The sequence below is a fragment of the Tasmannia lanceolata genome, unplaced genomic scaffold, assembly GCF_043159265.1.
Source record: "Tasmannia lanceolata isolate RefF3 unplaced genomic scaffold, GAP_Taslan_0.1 ptg000007l, whole genome shotgun sequence".
Classification (NCBI taxonomy): Eukaryota; Viridiplantae; Streptophyta; class Magnoliopsida; order Canellales; family Winteraceae; genus Tasmannia; species Tasmannia lanceolata.
Window position 1 is genome coordinate 19,584,386 of NW_027518684.1, and position 19,743 is coordinate 19,604,128.

Here is a 19,743-nt window from a genome sequence, read left to right on the forward strand (position 1 = left end):
TTGTAACGCTGAAGGTGTTCTAAACTTCTAATTAGAAAGTAGTAGGCTCAAATGTGCACACCCCATGTAGTTGTCTCTACTTTTTTTTATGATAGTCTACAAAATCACAGGGATATCTTCATATTTTATTTTTTTACTGTAAAAATATCACAGTAAATGTGATGATGGTCTTGATAAAAAATAACAACCATGCACTAGGTGATTAGAGAACTATTGATATCAGGGCATTATAAGGCTTTGTGTGATGTGCAGAGTTCCTCAATTGATCAGACTGTCAGGATCATCCTGTGGAGATGATTTATCAGATACAGCCTATTTACATTGAGGCCCAACAAATGAACCGTTTGGATCACCTTACTAGAATACAAGGGATTCCATCTCTTGCTTTTCTGTTCATACGAGTGGTGGATTTGACTATGATCATAACAAAACACACAAAAAATGACCCAAGAACAATAAGTTTTATAACTTATTGAATGATTCCCAAAGTACTCCCAAATCAACATTACCTCCGGAAAGGATGATTCCAATGTTGTTGCAATCCTTCCACGCAGGATCTAGCCTGAATTTGTCAGACAAAACTGCGGCAAGTCCGATGGTGCCGCTCGGCTCCACAGCCACCTTCAGAATTTCGTAACACATTTTCATGGCTTCTACAATTTCCTCATCTCCCACAGTGATTACATCGTCCACTAAATCTCGGACGATTGGCCTGCACCAAAATTATGGCCAATCACATTAATAGATAAATAAACCTTTTGAAAAGGGATATTATATCAGCACAACCATGTTTCAATAATTGCACAAACCCAGCTTGTCTTTTCTTTTTTAATATGCTTGTGAGAGCTTTCTGGGAACTGTATTAACCTTTGACATCTTTTTAAATAATAAAAGACAATGAGTTAGTGCAAATATCAAAACATGGTTGTGATAATATCATTTCCCTACGAAAAACGACAGCAAAATTTTATTGATAAAAATCAGGAAAGTTAAAAAGTCAGGAGCAGAGGAGGGACTGAGACAGCTACTTAAGTCAGTAATCTTCATAATAAAGTGTTTAAGAGGAAGAACCTTGAAAGATGCTTGATTGGTAATCTGAGGGATGGTTTCTTACTGGAAGAGGTATGGTCTTGGGTGAATGGAAAATGAGCCCTCCCACATCTTAACAAGCCTTTTGGTAATACGCCCTTCCATGGTGCTTTGTAGCTTTGAATCCAAGGATCAAGCCACATCTATCCTGCGGCGGGGCGGTGAAGCTTTGGGGGGTTTTCTTCAATCCCTTCACCCGTGGTCTCTTGTTGTTAATTCAGGAGCTAGAGCGGTGAGATTAAGATTCTATAACATTCCTCTTCATGCTTGGGCTCTCTCTACGGTGGAGGTTTTGGGTCAACAATTTGGTCAAGTATTTGAGACCCAGCTGTATGGGAATCATGAACACTGTATGGAATATGCCTCTGCTAGGGTTCTAACTTCTTTGTGGCATTGCTTACCACCTTATATAAACCTTATGGTAGATTCCACTATCTATCCAATTAGAATTAAGATGGTGGATGAGCCATTAATGTCCATCAATAGCCCTCTGGAAGGGGAAAATTCCTCATCTCTGGTCCCGGAACCTGAAGCCGAAGTTGTTCCATCGTCGGAAGATGTACCGCCGGTGGTGGGCCCCCAGATGACCCCCGGGGGTAATTCAATAATATCAAAGAGTATAGCGCCGTTGGATAGTACCGAAGCAGGATTTGAATTATCATCCACGTCTGCAAAGGAAAACTTGGAAGATTCACCAAAAACTCAAATCCCATCATTGAAAGGGAAATCTGTAGTTTTTGGGAAAGGGGCGTGTCAAGAAGCCATTTAAAGCTCAATCATGTACTAATCCTGGGAAATGCTTCAGAAAGGATGTTTCTGATTGTCTCTCCTCACAATCTTCGTTAGTAATAAAGGCGGTGGCATTTAAAAATCGTTTTTTCAGAAATAAAAGGAATAAATGAAGCTCAAAAGTCAGGACTGATAAATTCAGTCACTTCAAAGGTATTCGTGTCGACAGAAAAGGATTGCCAAATCTAAGTAAAAATTTAAGTCGGCTGGGGGCAGGACCATGTCAGGAAGAACATTTATTGGCCATGAAAGGTGGCCTTTCTTATTTTAAGCGAGATCTCTTAGGCTTCCGAAGGAAGGAGAGATCTACTTCCAGATGCTTAGCCTCCAAGTTTAGCTCTCTTTTGAAAGACTTTGAGAAACCCTTTCCTCTGAAAACCTTTATCATGTCTAATTCTACTTCTTCTGGAAAGAGAAAGGTAGTCTCCTTTTTTAAGCGAGATCTCTTAGGCTTCCAAAGGAAGGAGAGATCTATTTCCAGATGCTTAGCCTCCAAGTTTAGCTCTCTTTTGAAAGACTTTGAGAAACCCTTTCCTCTGAAAACCTTTATCATGTCTAATTCTACTTCTTCTGGAAAGAGAAAGGTAGTCTCCTTTGAGGTAGGAGACCTCCAGTTTCTTAGAGAATTAGGATACGATGAAGATCTGGCGAGGTTGGAGAATCCAACGCCCAAGGAAATTGCCATGGACAACGAAAGAAGAAAGTGGAAAAAATTTAAGAGGGATGCCTTGGCAAATAAGGATTGTTTATTCAAAGTTGCAGGGAGGTCAGTTTGGAGGTTAGAGCTCGGATGGGTATGGAGGAGAAGGACCTAGAGGAAGTTTCGAAAGCAGTAGAACCAATGGAATCGGAGGAAAATGCAGAAATGGATTAACTTCTGGCAGTAGGAGATGTTTTTGGCATTGGTTTCGATGACGATATTGAAGCTACTAAAGACCTGTTCAGATCGATGGCAATTAGGAATCTGAATGAGCATAGGGAGGCATGCCTGGATAAAGAAGATGAAAAGAAGGGGGCCGAGGGCAGTAGCCCTAAATGAAAAGCCTATCCCCGCACCCCCCCCCCCCTAAAAAAATAAAAATAAAATAAAAATAAAAATAAAGAGGAAAGAACGAATTATGATGTGTAGGTTAAAAAAGAAGGATAAGAAGAGAACGATGAAGAAATAGAAAAAAGAGGAAGTGAAAAAGAAAAAGAAAAAGGAAAAGAAAATAGAGGTTCAGAAAAAGGAGGAAAGAGTTTAGAAATAATTAGAGTTCTTGGGTTATCTGCATGGTGCTATTCGTTGAATCCTGACCCTGTCTTTGGTTGTGACTGGGTAGAGATAGTTTGATCTCGATGCGTTGATTTTTGTAGGACTTTCAAGGTGAAAGCGGAAGATTGGACCTTATGACAATTTTTTAAAGAAATGGCAATCTGAAATTCTTGTTTAACCCAGATATTTCACAGCTATGGCTTGAGAGATTCGTTCTTTCGCCTGGGCTTTTATCTGGTATTAAGTAGCATTGCTATATCTTTTTGGAGGTCCGTATCTGAGTTGGAAGTCTTTTAATTCAAGATTCAGTTTGTCTGATGCAGTAGTTTATCTACAGTCTTCGAGTTTTTGGGGAGGTAAATCAATATTTGCAGCATTAACAAGATGGCTTTGTACAAATCATCGAAGATTTGTATATGGACAGTTTATGGAATAGTTGTAGGGACTGTTGCTCACTTTTTGTTTATTTTGATTTGGCCTTGGGTATGCCCTTGCCATCTGCCCTTGCCATCATATGCTAATATCTTGTATTGCAGGCTGGGACTACTGGTCCCGAATGCTATATAAATATTAATGAAACTTATCATATTTCAAAAAAAGAGGCTGGAATTGTTGAAGTATAAATTATTAAATAACACTAACTCTAACAGCTTAAGCTTTTGGAGTAAATGGTTGTTTTCACATGGTATAGCTATTGCCTCACGACAGGTCCTGGGTTCAAAACCCAACAACTCCTTGACATTAAAAATCCACGTGCAAGGCCAACTCAATAAAGAGGGGCCACACGTGAGGGGAGAGTGTTGTAAGTATAAATTATTAAATAACACCAACTCTACCTGCTTAAGCTTTTGGAGTAATTAGTTGTTTTCACAGAAATGATCAGCTGCTTTTCAATATGCATCCATATTCATATTACAATCCTATGTTACACGGATTCTTCTGAATGAACGAAGTACTGATGACACATCTCGGATTCTAATACTTTAGATTCACCCATAACTTTACAATTACAGCTAGTTTGAGTTATATAGATCGCAATAGCAAGTCTTGATATAGAAACAAAACATTATATTTATTAACCTATTAAAATTTTTAATATATTATTTATTATAACTAAAAATTGAGAACTGATTATAATATTTTGGTGAATTCACGAATTTTGGTGATTTCCCGAATCTGAATTCGATACCCGTACTGAAGCAACATAGAATATTATCTATTAAAAAATTCATATTCTAAAATTCAGATAATGTTAATTATTTTGTCCAGATGTGGAAAATTATTCACCAATTAACAAAGAACATGTCATTGTATTTCCTTACCAAGTCAGGTTTCCGAGAAAAGCTCGAAGCCCATCAGCAATGGTGTTGGTTTCAGGTAGTGTTACAATCCTTCCTGCAGCCTTGGATTGAGCAGCATCATCAGCACCCCTCGGTTCCGCAGCCAAAACTCGAATAGAAGGGTTGATGGCCTTGGCAGCCAAGGTCACCCCAGAGATTAAACCACCTCCTAATCATTTTTTAAAAAGAAACAACCTAACGTATCAAGAAAAAAGAATACGAGAAAAGGCTACAAATAAGAAAAAAATGAAGATTTTAATAGTTGAACTTACCACTGATTGGAACAATTATGGTATCAATTTCTGGGACTTGTTCAAGCAGCTCAAGTGATATGGTACCCTGCCCACTGCAAAAATATACGATATGATATTACAATTAATGGATGTACACGCATGCACCATATGCTGCACTAAAAGACAAAAAATATCTATTTGGAAAAAAATAAAGCTGCAATAAGTGTAACACCTAGTAAGAGAAGGTAGCAGTTAGCAACAATTTTGAGGCATCGGAAGAGTAACTGAAGGGGCTGATGAGGGAAGGGAAGATTAATGAGGGTGTTAAATGAACAGACATATTAAGAACAGACATATTTACTGTAATTCACAGCATTAAGAAAATTTCAGATAATAATGAATGGTATATAATTACTGGGTCCATAATTTTGGTTGGTTCAGATCCATGTTTGCACCCTCGCAGGATTGAACTACAAACCTTCAGTTTACATTTTACAAGATTGATGCTCTAAATAGAGGGTGCAACAGAAAAACTTCCCAGGGGGTTACATCCTAGTACTACTCTCACTCAAGCATGCTTAATTGTGGAGTTCAATTGCAGGTCCCATTAGAATGCACAAAAATCAATTGTATTAATTTCCCCAACTAAGTCAAGCATGAGGTAGAAGCCTTGACCTCCTACCTAAATAAAATATAAGATAACTACATATTCAACCATGTCCTTGTGAAAACTAGGTACAATGATGTAAAATATAAATAAAGATAACTTTTCTCAGGTTTGGAAGATATTCCAAACCATAGTTGCCAGTGTGAGAAGCAAAAGTAGGAAGCGAGGGCTCTCGGGAAGGTAGAAGGCAGGAAGCATTAATGCTCTGTTTGGTTGCTCATTTTGGGGAGGAGATCATTGGAAGATGATCTTCCGAAGATCTGCCCAAAGCATATTTGGTTGCCATTTTGAATTAAAACTCCTTTTGACCACCAGACATCTTCTAGACATCATTATTGTCTTTTTTATGCAGCGCCTACATGGTGGCAATGTTCCCTCATCTAATCTTCTCCCCATCTTTCACCATTTTGGTGGAATTTGGGTGGGAGATTAGGAGAATATTCTTTTCTTATTCTCTTTTCTCTCTTTCTCTATCTTCTCTTTCTCTCTCTTCCACCCTCTATTTTGGTAATGACACCCCTACATCTTCCGCTAATCTTCTTGAGGATTGCCGCGCAGCCAAACACTACTTACCACTTTTCCTGTAATCTTCTCCCCACCTTCCATGCTTGTCTAATTACCTTTGACTTCTTCTAATCTTCTTCTCCTAATCTCCCAGCCAACTTCAAGCAACCAAACAGAGCATAAGGGAAGCATAAAGGGAAACCCCATGAAAGTGTGAAGGGAAGCGGTGCAAGTAAAACATTAGGGCCCGTTTGGATGCCGAGAAGATTTTGATTTGGATTTCTCACATTTGTAGCCCTTTTTGCATTGTAATTTGGATCGGATCAAATTCTTGGATTTCTAATTCAGCAGCTGACAGTGAAAAAAATCAGATTTCTAAATTTGCTGTGGAAATAAGAAATTGGAAATCCACAGATCTGGCAGTTTCCTTCACCCTCTTCCTCAACCTCTCCCGTCCACTAGGAAGTACCCCCTTCCCTCTCTGTCTCCCTCTACATGAGCTGCCGGATCTAATTTGTATTCAAAACTCAATTCCAAATCCAAATACAAAATGGGAGGTATCCAAACAGGCCCTTAGTGAAAATATAACAAAGGGATTTGCTAGGGACCATCGCAGAAGGCATTTCGCGGGATCGGCTGTTGCATGGGAAAGCAGCCACAAAGGCTCACTTTTCAACAAATTTTGTCTTATGCATGAGGTAGCTGCTCTCCCATGTAACAGCCGGCCCGCGAAATGCCTACTGCAATGATCCCTAGCAAATCTTTAATAATATATTTTTCTATGTTTATAAAATTTTTAAAAGTTTTCAACCAAATCCAATCACCATAAACAAACCCAAATTCCAATTAACTTTACACATTTACATGCAAATCCAACTCCCAACCATTAATCAAACTATCAAATATCAAAGTTAATGCAAAATTTCCTCAATTCTGAAATGGACAATTAAATGATTAATCACTTAAATGAAGAAACTGACTAACATCACTTTTCTTGTGAATTGAACATAACAACATATAGACATCAACATTACATATACAATAAAATGAAGTCTGACAATTGGATAAGTTTTGAGTGGAATATAACAAATTAACACCACTTAAACTATATAGTTACTCGTATATAAGTATATAAATACGTTACATATCAACATTACATACACACTAAAATAAAGCATCTAACTTATCTCATATATGACATATAATAGTCATACACATACTAAAATGAACATTAAAGTAATTGAGTGTTAAACGGTTAATTTAGTATTGTAAAAAAAAGTATTGTATAAAAAAAATGGAAATGCTCTTCCCAAAATTGGGAAAGAGCTTCCCCAGATTTTGGGAAGCATCGTGTTTCCAACTTCCGAAACACAATTCCTCGGAAGCGTGCCTCCCACCTTTCTGAGGCAATTTTGGTAACCTTATTCCAAACATATGCAATAAACACATCGAGTACAAGAGAATATGACACGCCAAATTTTCTTTCCCAGACTCCCTTGGCAGTCTCAACCAATGTTTAAAAACATGGATGCAGTGCGGAACGCGGCCGAAGAAAATCCTAGTCGACTCCGCACGACGCGGTCGGGTACTTGGTTGACGTGGCTGAGTACTCGGTTGACGCGGTCATAATTTGAGAGAGTTAAAGGAGTTTTTATCGACTCTGTGGGCAAAACACGGAACGCGACCAAGGTAAAAGGGAGTCAACTCGGGGAGTTAACGTGAACCTGGGGGAGTTTTAAAACTATGGTCCCAACCCCTTTCTCACTGGGCTTGGACATATTTTGGCCAAATTTGGCCTTGATGAGCACCCCCAACAGGCCCCTTACTCGTTCCAAACACACGCAATAAACACAACCAATACAAGAAAATATGACAAACCAAATTTTCTCTCCCAGACTTCCTTGGCAGTCCCAAGACTCCCAACCCCTTTTCACTGGGCTTGGACACATTTTGGGCAAATTTGGCCTTGATGAGCACCCCCAACAGTTCCCTTGCTCATTCCAAACACACACAATAAACAAAACCACTACAAGACAATATGGCACACCAAATTTTCTTCCCCAGACTTCCTTGGCAGTCCCAACCCCTTTCTCACTGGGCTTGGACAGATTTTTGCCAAATTTGGCCTTGATGACCATCCCCAACAGGTCCCTTTTTCATCCTCCCATCCTGTTGTTCCTAGCCCAACTGGTAGTGTGCTTGCATGTCTCCCTTTCCAAACTTTATTTCCACCTTCCCTTCTCTTAACATGGTTTCTTCCGTTCAAAGAGAACTTGAGATCTCCTTCTCGGAACTAGCTGTTGCGATCAATATTCCCCCGATAAACGAGAAATAAACTTTTTCGGAAAACAAAATAAAAGGACTCCTCGGCTTTTCTTCTTTCCCTATTTTTTGGGGAAAGTTTTGTGCGGGAATTTCAAAATCTCTATTTAAGTACTTTACCACGTTTAGGATTTTTCATTTTTCGAAGATCTTTTTTTTTCAAGAAAATGGAATACCTAGATCCAAACACGCCCTGAGGGTCTCTCTCTCTCTCTCTCTCTCTCTCTCAGTCTCATCAAAACCTTTATCTTTGTCTACACCTTCCCGTCATACGTCCGCACCCTTCTAAACCCACTCTAAACCTAGTAGAAATATTTTTCTAATCTAATAACATATTTTAGGATCGAAAATCATAATTTTCACCCATCCTTTTCTCCCCCAATGTCCGTTCTATAAATTCAGCCTACATAAACTTGGTATCAAAGCCGCATGCATAATGATCTTTCCGTACCCGTCCTGCATCACACTTACATAGTTACATCCCTTTAGAGAGTCGGAGTATAAAAAAAAACATTTAACAGATTCTTTTTTTTTTTTTGAAATGGAACACATTTAACAGATTACGGACATAATTTACCATTAGTAAGACCAGGAATATGAATAAAGGAGACACAACAGACACTTTTGGAGATAGATTAAAAAAAAGGACTCAAGATGAAGAGGATATTACCCTTTCAGGATTGGAGTGGGAATACGACTACTCATATATGCATTCGTTGCCATTGCCTCGAACCTTAATCAGAATAAGGATAAATATAGAGACTTTAAGATACCTATTCTTCCGTTAAACAACACCATTTTGTTGAGGTGTACGAGCACGAGAGGAATGGCTCCATGCTATTGAATAAGTAGGTCATAGTCAGGTAATTATCTTTCATCCACTCATTATATTCCTTGTAAGTGTTAGTAAGAGAATTAGATGCCATAAACTTCATCATAACTTTAGCACCAATAAAGATTATAAAGGATTGAGCCTACAAGAGATAATTCTTCCCATTCAATTTAACCGATGTAATCTTTTGGCCCACCAAGTCAACATACGATCTCACACCAGATTTAAAATCTGCACCGTTGTCCATAATGGGTAACTGAGATAGACTGATTAAAGATATGATTACCATGCCAAGAGAAAATAGTACATGTAGCCTAGGAAAAGAATCACACCAGATTTATAAACTTTGGCTAACAGAGTCATTGTTTTGGTTAATCAATGAAATGGAGAGGCTCGGTTCAGGGCAGCAATGACCTAGTAGGCTATAATGTCATACCCAGGCACTCTAACCTGAAGAACTAAGGAGAATTACATAACAAGATCCCATTCAGCGTAGATCAACAGAATAAATATTAGGCAAAAATGCCATTAAAAAAAAATATTTCCAAAATGCAGCAACAAACCTAATGATGCGGCCATCATTGAATGGGTGAACTAGAACCGCACCAGTCTCTTGCTGCACCTTGTTAGCAACACTCTCCCTTGACTGCATTGTGACTTCACTCCAAATAACCTGCCCACCATAGCGCTTCACATTCTCAACCTTACATTTTGGCGCATTTTTCGGTATAACAATATATGCCGGGATTCCACGTAGCTTTGCAGCCAAAGACAATGCCGCGGCATGGTTACCACTAAATGGAACACACATCAGATCTTTTTAAATCTAAATAATCAGATCAAATAAAGAAAAAAAGAAGAAGAATAAAACCATTCAAAAAAAGAAAAAAAAAAGAGCAAAGGAGAATAGTTCATATTCTCTTCAAGATAATTGGAAAGATCAGAGAAAACCTGCTATGGGTTACAACTCCTTTAGTAGCTTGATCATCTCCAAGTGAAAATATGGCATTGCATGCACCTCTGAATTTAAAAGCTCCACTGACAATCCATTCAAATCGAAGACTCAGAACACCAATAACAATCTTTAAATATGCAAGGGAAAAAGATTGCCATCTATATTGATTAGCGTTCAACTCTTATTAAATTTCTCACCCTTTCTGAAAACACTCGCATTTAAAAAATAGTCTCCTCCCAGCAATAGAATTTAGAGACTCTGAGGAAAGAATTGGAGTTCTATGTATGTACGGCTTGATGCGATGTTCTGCTTCTTTTATTGATAAAATGTTGGCTGCATAGGTCTTGTCACTCTGTAATTGATTCTCTGTCTCCATCTGCACCAAGTAACAACCAATATGAAAAGGGGGGTTACTTTTAAACATAGCATACCTTAAAATACAAAAATGGCTAGAAGAATGCCCATTGCTAAAATGTTGAGCCATTGATATGATAGAGACAGCCGTTTCACCACTTGAGGGTTTTATTATTGTTTTTTTACCAATTTTTTTTTAATCATTTTAGTTAGTGAAGTTTGGACTAGTATTGGAAATGTTAGTCAAGAGAGGGAAGTCAGATGCTTTAAGTACAATGGAAGCACATCTAAAGTTCTAAACTTGTCAAGTATTTTCTTTATTGAGGTTCACTTCAGTCATGCGTGGGAGGTTTTGAAATGGTCCTCTGCCCTATCCTTATTGAGCGGATGATGTGGCATATGACCAAACAAGGGGCTGGACCATATCACGTGAGGTAGATCCCATCACATGCCCAATCAAAAGCACAAAGGATTGAACCTTTTCCCATCTTTTATTATTATCTTTGCTTTCCCATTTTGTAAAGAAAGATGTTTTACTCAGTGAATTTCATTAATTCCCAAATTGCTTGTTAAATTGTATTCTAGTGAATTTGCAATTGCGAGCATGTCCCAATATCCTCAATCAATGACTAGGGTGAGAACTTACTCAAATCGGCAATTTCTAACAAGGCATCACAAACTAGTGATTAATAAGAGAGGTTTATTTACTAACTTGATTTAAAAATTTAAAATTTTGGGTTGCCTCAAACTTTTCTATTGTGGATTTAATTGTTGATTCCATTCCGTTCCACATGGATTTTGGAACAAAATTCCAAATGAAACTTTTTAGTCATAATTCTGGAAACTTCCGCCAATTCCAGTCGATTCCGATGTTCAAGATATTTTAGTCGGAGGGACTTTCAAAGTAATCTACCCTTCCCAATCGAAAGAGAGGGTCCCATAGTTGCCATAATGGGAAGCAAATGTGAGAAGCGCAACGCCTAAAAAGAGAAAATGCAGAAAGTGGGAAGCCATGGGGAAAGTCGAAACAGGTAAATGCGAGAAAGCGTGTAACAAGTTCAATGAATAAAAAATGCTCTAAAGAGGGAAAACTTGTAACTTCAATGAATAAAACATCAAGCTTGTAACCCTATAAATACCTAAAGCTTGTGCCCCCATCAATTTTTCTCTTCCTCTTTTCCCTTGGCAAAAAAAAACCCAACGTAAGCGAGGTTGACAATAGCAACTCAAGTCATTTTTTTCCTATTAAAACCAGGGCCACCTCCATTTCACTTAAGAAAGGTGCAAAAAGAAATAGGTGCATCATAGCACCACATATCAAAATTTTCAAAATGCATTCATTTTCTTCCTCAAACCCTACAAAGACAAAATTTTCTCTCCACGCTTTGATCCTCATGCCCTGCACAGTCTTGAGATTGTTTTTCCCTAATCCTCTATCATTCCATCCTATTTTCACTTCTTTTTGTTACTTCTTTCTTCCATCTTTCTCCTTCTGTTTCAAGGTATCTGTTACCCTTACGATTTCTTCCTCTTCTCCTCTCATGAATCTATCTCTAAACTTGTCACCATCAAGTTATCCTATGATATCTTTCTTTTGTGAAATGGACTAATCATCCCAATCATATGTTCCAACAAACTTCTTGATCATATTGAAATAATAGATATGGTTCCTAATGAATTTGAGAAACTAGATAAAAGTGAAGCAAAACTTGGGGAGATTCCAAATCTGAACTTGATAAAGAAATCAAGACTTCACATTGGGTAAAAAACCTTGACTTTGAAGATTGGTATGCCAGGGACCAGCTTCTTTTGCCATGAATAAACTCTAACTTTCTCTTGAGGTTTTCTCAGGTTGTAGATTGTGCTTTTATGCACGACCTGTGGAAAGCCCTTCATGCCTTCTATCTTAAAAGTGTGAAGCCCATTTTTTTTTTTTTTGAATGATTTTTCTTCAACCAATGATGATGGAATGAAAAATCTCACAGCCAGTGCGTGAGAGCAGAATAAGAACCATTTCCTACCTCGATCAGTGTGAAGCCCACATTATGCAACTACGGTTTGAAAACAATCCATTGATGATAATGGCAAAGTTCAATACACACTGCAACGACTTGGGGATGATTATGCAGTCTTAAAATTTTAACCCACGAGTCTTAAACTTTTCAATGCTTACCCACAAGGTTCTTCCATCATATTCTGATTTCAATGTCATTTTCATACATCATGAAGGACTTACGGCTGCCTACAAGCCCCAGAGGCCTTCATCCAGGACTCCCACGTTCTAGGATTTTTTTTTTTTTTGAAATGTTCTAGGTGTAGTAGCGGTGAATTTATTCCTTCTAGTGTATATTTGCATCTCATTTCCTTGTGTGACAGCATTATCCTCTTGTAATATAGTGTCAGAGTCATACAAAAGGAGTTACACTTTCTTGTCCAAGGAGTGGCATAGGAACATTATCTTCATCTCATCATCTTTACGCTTACCTTGAAGAGAGTTTCTTGCACTTAAGAAGAATACAAATGACTCAAAGGTCACATCAGTGAATACAATTCAGTGTCATCTAGCCGGGTGATAACACGTGTACCCTTTTTGTAAAGAAGGATCCCCAAGGAAGAAACATTTCAAGGCCTTTGGATCTAACTTGTCAAGTTTTAGACGATGGACGTGATCATAGCACACAAACCTAAAGACTTTAGGCGGAACAAAGAATAATGGACAACCAGGATGAAGAAGTAAGGAGATCTGAAATTCAAAACGCTCGAGGTCATACAATTTAATAGGTATGTCAATAGTATGTTTTGGACAAAAAGGTTTTTGGTACTCCCATGGCAAAGAGAAGGGCATCAGTAACTTCAAGAAGGTGCATATCTTTCCTCTCAACTACTGCATTTTGCTAGGAGTTTTAGCAAGATATTTGATGTTCAATTCCATGCTCAGAGATATGATGCTAGCCGAGATCAGATTGCTGAATTTTCACTGAAGGGATCACGGTCGAGCATCACTACTAGTTGTTACACAAATTGAACATGTCAAAAAAGGGAACATGTCAGCCTGAGGGGGAGTTGGTTCGACCACTTAGGGGTATTTTGGTGATTTAACCAACATGTATAAAATACAAAGTCTGTGTTGTAATTTCATTATGATGAATGAAGGGAGGTCATCTGACCATGTCTCTTCGCTATATTTTCTTATTGGATTAAGGTTATTCTTTACAATTTTTTTTTAAAAAAAAAAAACTGGATCGTTATTCTTTACACCTGATGGAAGGTTGTTTCAAGGATTTTCACAAACGGTTTAGGCAACTGCTGGAATCAATGTTTCGATAAGAAATATTTGATCAATATATGGTATCTGATCAATATATGGTTGTATGGATCAATGATTGTTCTATTTATATCACACCATCATGGACAAAAGCCTTGAGATGGGTATTTGTAAGAAACAAACAATTCTATTTGAATCATATTATCACCAACACACACTTTGAAATGGTCATTTTTCAGTCACAGCCACTTGGGCTTGCTGACTTCTCTCATGTATAGTTTGTCCCAAACTTATTACAACTCGATAGGGACTTAATTTTGTTGTCAGGCATGGATGGGGAAAACAACACAGTATTGTGGCCACACATTATTTCATACCCATTTTACTTTATCAGGACTATCCTAGTAGGAGATGATGCTGATAAGATTCAGAATAGCAGTTGTCCCTATCAAAACAGAGATGGGTAACATTGAAGTAACAAAACCATTCAAAAAAAAAAAAAAAACAATGAAATAACAAAATGAAAAAAAAAACTAATTTTATTAGAGTGCTTTTAATACAGTATCTAAAGGCGAGATGCATAATCCTGCCGTAATACTCATAAAGGCTAACCTGAAGCCAAGTTGTTGGGAGACCCAACTACATACAGGCAAACTATCAGTAGCTAAATTTGTTAGACCACTGTTTGACCTGACATACTACATGCTAAAGACATTGTTTGCCAATAATGCATAGCTCTACTAGTTGATATCTGGACGAAATTGAGAACATATCAGGCATATGCCGACAAAGCCCGGATCATAAATTGCATACTGGAGGTATTCAAGCTCCCCAAGTGCGGGTTAGCCTCATTGAACTGATGCCTGACCGTCATTTACTCATCTATCAGTTACGCTTTCAACCTATGTTCTATCATTATTTCGTGTAGGTAAGAAGCAAGTTACAATTGCAGAGCCTTCTAAACAGAAGAGTACTGATCTCCTATGACATTCAATGTAATAACAGCATGGTTATAATGTTAATAAGAAACATGGGGCAACAAGAAACCGGTGGTGCCACATCACTCCATTGTGACAACTAGAGTGCGATTTAACTTGTAACAAATCTGTTGAGTTGGTGATACAAAATCACCGGTTCTATTTCATTCTTGGAGTGGGTCCCACTTGGCCCTTTTAAGTGGGTTGCGTTTTCTCTCTATATATAGGGATTGTATATGAAAGAGAGGGTTTGAAGAAAAAGGAAAATGTAGGGAGGAGAGGAGAAAAGGCTAGGGCAAGGCAAGAGGGTTTTCTCTTGGGGGACTAAGGAGGTCTTTTGTGGTGGAGCAAAAGGAAGGTTCTTCCTCCTGAGGAGAAAGCTAGAGCAAGGCAAGAGGGGTTTTCTCTGGGGGCTCTAGGAGGATTTTTGTGATGAAGCAAAAGCAAGGTTCTACGACTCAAGTTTGAAGAGAAATCTAGGGCAAGGAGGGGTTTTCTCTTGAGGCTCTAGGAGGGCTTTTGTGGTGCAAAAGAAAGGTTCATTTACTCAAGTTTGAAGAGAAGATTTAGGGCAAAAGGAGGGGTTTTCTCTTGGGCTCTTGGAAGGCTTTTTGTGGTGAAGTGGTGAAGCAAAATTGGTTTTTTCCTCATCTATTTGTTTATCATGGTGTATTCTTCTTCTTCCATTCTTCTTCTCCATTGGATTTTGTCTATTGTAGCACAAGCATTGTGTCGGAGGATTTTCCAACTACTTCTCGAATGAGGGTTTGTCCATGTACTCGGTGTAGAGTCTTGGAGGTTATGTTGTGGCTACATAGAAGGTTAGAGAGAAGGGTTTTATCGTTGGATTTTACCGGTGGAGGTAACATTGTACTATTTTGGTTTTAAATAGTGGATTATGTGTTGCCTTGTCCGCGGAGTAGTCCATTGTGGTGAAACACGTATATTCGTGTCTTCTTGTAGTTGCTTGTGATTTGCTCCCTTTGGTGGTTGTGGCTTGTTGGTGCATATATTTTCTCCATCTTGTAGTGCAAGATCTTGGGTATTTCTGCGAGTTCACCGGTGGTAGATTGGAAGATGTATTGGCGGTGGGCTTTGGCTGCCAACAATTGGTATCAGAGCATCTGGGTTTTGCACGCAAGATGTTTGTGAAATTGCTTCAAAGAAGCAAAGTTTGAGAAAATGACTAGCCACAAATTTTAGGTGGAGCTTTTTGATGAGAAGACGGAAGGAACTGATTGTTAAAAATAAGAACCAAGGAGAATGTGACATATGTGGTCACTAATGTGGTTCAAGGAGAGAAGTTGGATTGGTGTTTATCTTCTTTTGGCTTCAAGAAGAAAGGCTCGACATGACGGTGATTATGAATCAAGGTGGAGATTGTTGAGTTAGTGATACAAAATCACTGGTTCTATTTCATTCTTGGAGTGGGTCCCACTTGGCCCTTTTAAGTGGGATGTGTTTTCTTTCTATATGTAGGGATTGTATGTGAAAGAGAGGGTTTGAAGAAGAAAGGAAAATGTAGGGAGGATAGGAGTAAAGGCTAGGGCAAGGCAAGAGGGTTTTCTCTTGGAGGGCCTAGGAGGCCTTTTGTGGTGGAGCAGAAGGAATGTTCTTCCTCTTAAAAAAGAAAGCTAGAGCAATGCAAGAGGGATTTTCTCTTGGGGGCTTTAGGAGAGCTTTTGTGGTGAAGCAAAAGCAAGGTTCTACCACTCAAGTTTGAAGAAAAATCTATGGCAAGAAGAGGGGTTTTCTCGTGGGGCTCTAGGAGGGCTTTTGTGGTGCACAAGCAAGGTTCATCTACTCAAGTTTGAAGAGAAGATTTAGGGCAAAAAGAGGGGTTTTCTCTTGGGCTCTTGGAAGGCTTTTTGTGGTGAATGGTGAAGCAAAATTGGTTTTTTCCTCATCTATTTGTTTATCATGGTATATTCTTCTTCTTCCATTCTTCTTCTCCATTGGATTTTGTCTATTGTAGCACAAGCATTGTGTTGGAGGATTTTCCATCTACTTCTCGAATGAGGGTTTTCCATGTACTCGGTGTAGAGACTTGGAGGTTATGTTGTGACTACATAGAAGGTTAGAGAGAGGGGTTTTATCGTTGGATTTTACCGGTGGAGGTAACATTGTACTATTTTGGTTCTAAATAGTGGATTGTGTGTTGCCTTGTCCGTGGAGTAGTCCATTGTGGTGAACCACGCATATTTGTATCTTCTTGTGGTTGCTTGTGATTTGCTCCCTTTGGTCGTTGTGACTTGTTGGTGCATATATTTTTTCCATCTTGTAGTGCAAGATCTTGGGTATTTCCGCAAGTTCACCGGTGGTAGATTGGAAGATGTTATTGGCGGTGGGCTTTGGCTTCCAACAATTGGTATCAGAGCATCCGGATTTTGCACGCAAGATGTTTGTGAAATTGCTTCAGAGAAGCAAAGTTTGAGAAAATGACTAGCCACAAATTTTAGGTGGAGCTTTTTGATGAGAAGACAGAAGGAACTGATTGTTAAAAATAAGAACCAAGGAGAATGTGACATATATGCTCACTAATGTGGTTCAAGGAGAGAAGTTGAATTGGTGTTCATCTTCTCTTGGCTTCAAGAAGAAAGGCTCGACATGACCGTGATTATGAATCAAGGTGGAGATTGTTGAATTGGTGATACAAAATCACCGGTTCTATTTCAATCTTGGAGTGGGTCCCACTTGGCCCTTTTAAGTGGGATGTGTTTTCTTTCTATACATAGGGATTGTATGTGAAACAGAGGGTTTGAAGAAGAAGGAAAATGTAGGGAGGAGAGGAGTAAAGGCTAGGGCAAGGCAAGAGGGTTTTCACTTGGGGGGCCTAGGAGGCCTTTTGTGGTGGAGCAGAAGGAATGTTCTTCCTCTTAAGGAGAAAGCTAGAGCAAGGCAAGAGGGATTTTCTCTTGGAGGCTTTAGGAGAGCATATGTGGTGAAGCAAAAGCAAGGTTCTACTACTCAAATTTGAAGAAAAATCTAGGGCAAGAAGAGGGGTTTTCTCGTGGGGCTCTAAGAGGGCTTTTGTGGTGCACAAGCAAGGTTCATCTACTCAAGTTTGAAGAGAAGATTTAGGGCAAAAAGAGGGGTTTTCTCTTGGGCTCTTGGAAGGCCTTTTGTGGTGAAGTGGTGAAGCAAAATTGGTTTTTTCCTCATCTATTTGTTTATCATGGTATATTCTTCTTCTTCCATTCTTCTTCTCCATTGGATTTTGTCTATCGTAGCACAAGCATTGTGTTGGAGGATTTTCCATCTACTTCTCGAATAAGGGTTTTCCATGTACTCGGTGTAGAGACTTGGAGGTTATGTTGTGGCTACATAGAAGGTTGGAGAGAAGGGTTTTATCGTTGGATTTTACCGGTGGAGGTAACATTGTACTATTTTGGTTCTAAATACTGGATTGTGTGTTGCCTTGTCTGTGGAGTAGCCCATTGTGGTGAACCACGTATATTCGTGTCTTCTTGTAGTTGCTTGTGATTTGCTCCCTTTGGTGGTTGTGGCTTGTTGGTGTATATATTTTCTCCATCTTGTAGTGCAATATCTTGGGTATTTCTGTGTGTTCGCCTGTGGTATATTGACGGATGCTATTGGCGGTGGCCACAAAATCCGCTATTTGACATAAGGCCAAATTGCAAGATTCATAAGCGTTTTATCAAGCAGAAGGTGGGCAAAGAAGAGGTTGATCAACATCCAAATTTCTACAGTTGACTAGACCGTGTAAATCTTCACTAAAGGATCACAAGTTCAATATTTTTTTTTAAAAAAAGTACAATATTTTGTTCGACTTTGAGATTAACTTGGCACTGTAAGCATGGACCCAGCAATTAGGTGGGAATCATTGCTAAGTTGAATTATAAGTTTATAACCCCATTTGCTATTGAATTCCTCTAAAACAACTAAACCTGAAAATAGCCCTTCACATTGTCATTTTCTCAATTCCCACCACAATTTCTATAAAACTCAAACATGGTTTTGGTATTAGAAGAAAAACCCACTTGTCATTTTGTTGAATTCATAATAAATATTTCCATACAAAAGAGCAAAAAACAACTTCTGATATTAGAAAAAACGAGCAAAGAAAATCATATTTTCCAGATACTACAATTCAACAAAATTTATGGCTTCCCTATGGTGTAAATCCTTAAAACTTATCTAAATTTATAAAAATAGACAAACATTCAAACCTGGCTATAGTTCAAGTAAGTAACATATAAAAAAAAATTTGAAGTAGAAAAAAATTAAATTTATAAAACAGTTCCCAGCTGGGTTCAGATGAAGTGATTCAATGGACTTACAGAAGCAGCAAAACCACCCCCAAAACTCTCTTCGCCTTGGAACTACGCTGACTATTGTTTTCTAATGGGAAAGTGATATATTTGTAAAAAAAGGTATTGGTGTCAGCGGACCCACTTGGGATCGGATCTGCCCATTTCTTAGTCACGATCCATTTAAATCCCTTATCCGTTGGATCGGATCCGGAGTGTTCTTAGGATCCTACTTCTTGTGTCCCGGTCACCGGTCATGACCCATTTCAAATCGGACCGCCATTGGAGTATTCTAGTTGGTCCTACTTACAAAACAGAAAAAAGCTAAGATTTCTTCATTTGAAATGAATTCCAAAACTTCCTCAATTCATAAAAAGAATTAGTCACTATATCTAATAACAGCCCATGATTTTTACGAAGAATAGGAGTTTATTGTTTAAAAGTACTCTAATAGTGGGTGCGTGACGATAAAACTTTCTAGTGACTAATCCTTGTTGAGAGGAGAGTGGCAAGTTTGCTGGAAGAAAATTTGATTGAGGATAAGAAGAAAAAAAGATGTCTTCAAAATGGGGAAGTGGAAAGTTATCGCTAAGCAATATTTAGTTCATTTTTATTAAAATACCCCTCCTTTAAGACTTAATATAAGAAATATTTTAAGGGTATTTTAGTAAAACGACTTCGGACTGTGACTATCCATCGGATTTTTTGCCATATCTTGATGACGATACGAATTTTTGGGATCTTACGAAGAGGATCCAAAATATGTCCATGGATCCTTTTAATGTGCCTAGATCCTGTCTGTTAAGGTTCGGATTCAAACTATCGGCCCATTGACACCCCTATAAAAAAGGGGGGCAAAGATATAATTTCCCTTTTCTAAATTCTAATCA

At 38.5% G+C, this 19,743-nt stretch overlaps 1 protein-coding gene across 1 annotated transcript; it reads right to left on the minus strand.

The window, feature by feature from the left end:
- Window positions 1-199: 199 nt before the first annotated feature.
- SR (serine racemase) lies at window positions 200-19,040 on the minus strand. The gene is made up of 7 exons (XM_077385710.1): window positions 18,884-19,040; window positions 10,184-10,362; window positions 9,983-10,069; window positions 9,595-9,825; window positions 4,746-4,819; window positions 4,456-4,642; window positions 200-712 (listed from the first exon to the last, which is right to left on the minus strand). The coding sequence occupies exons 2-7, from the start codon at window positions 10,360-10,362 to the stop codon at window positions 463-465; spliced, it is 1,008 nt and encodes a 335-aa protein (XP_077241825.1). The 5' UTR covers window positions 18,884-19,040; the 3' UTR covers window positions 200-462.
- Between the last annotated feature and the right edge of the window lie 703 nt (window positions 19,041-19,743).

Bases quoted from the DNA above. Each gene is read 5' to 3' on its own strand.
- SR (XM_077385710.1), bottom strand. From the start codon at position 10,362: ATGGAGACAGAGAATCAATTACAGAGTGACAAGACCTATGCAGCCAAC. The intron at 10,070-10,183 runs GTGAGAAATTTA...ATGGATTGTCAG, and splicing joins TGCGAGTGTTTTCAGAAAGG to TGGAGCTTTTAAATTCAGAG. The intron at 9,826-9,982 runs GTTTTCTCTGAT...TGTTCCATTTAG, and splicing joins GGAGTTGTAACCCATAGCAG to TGGTAACCATGCCGCGGCAT.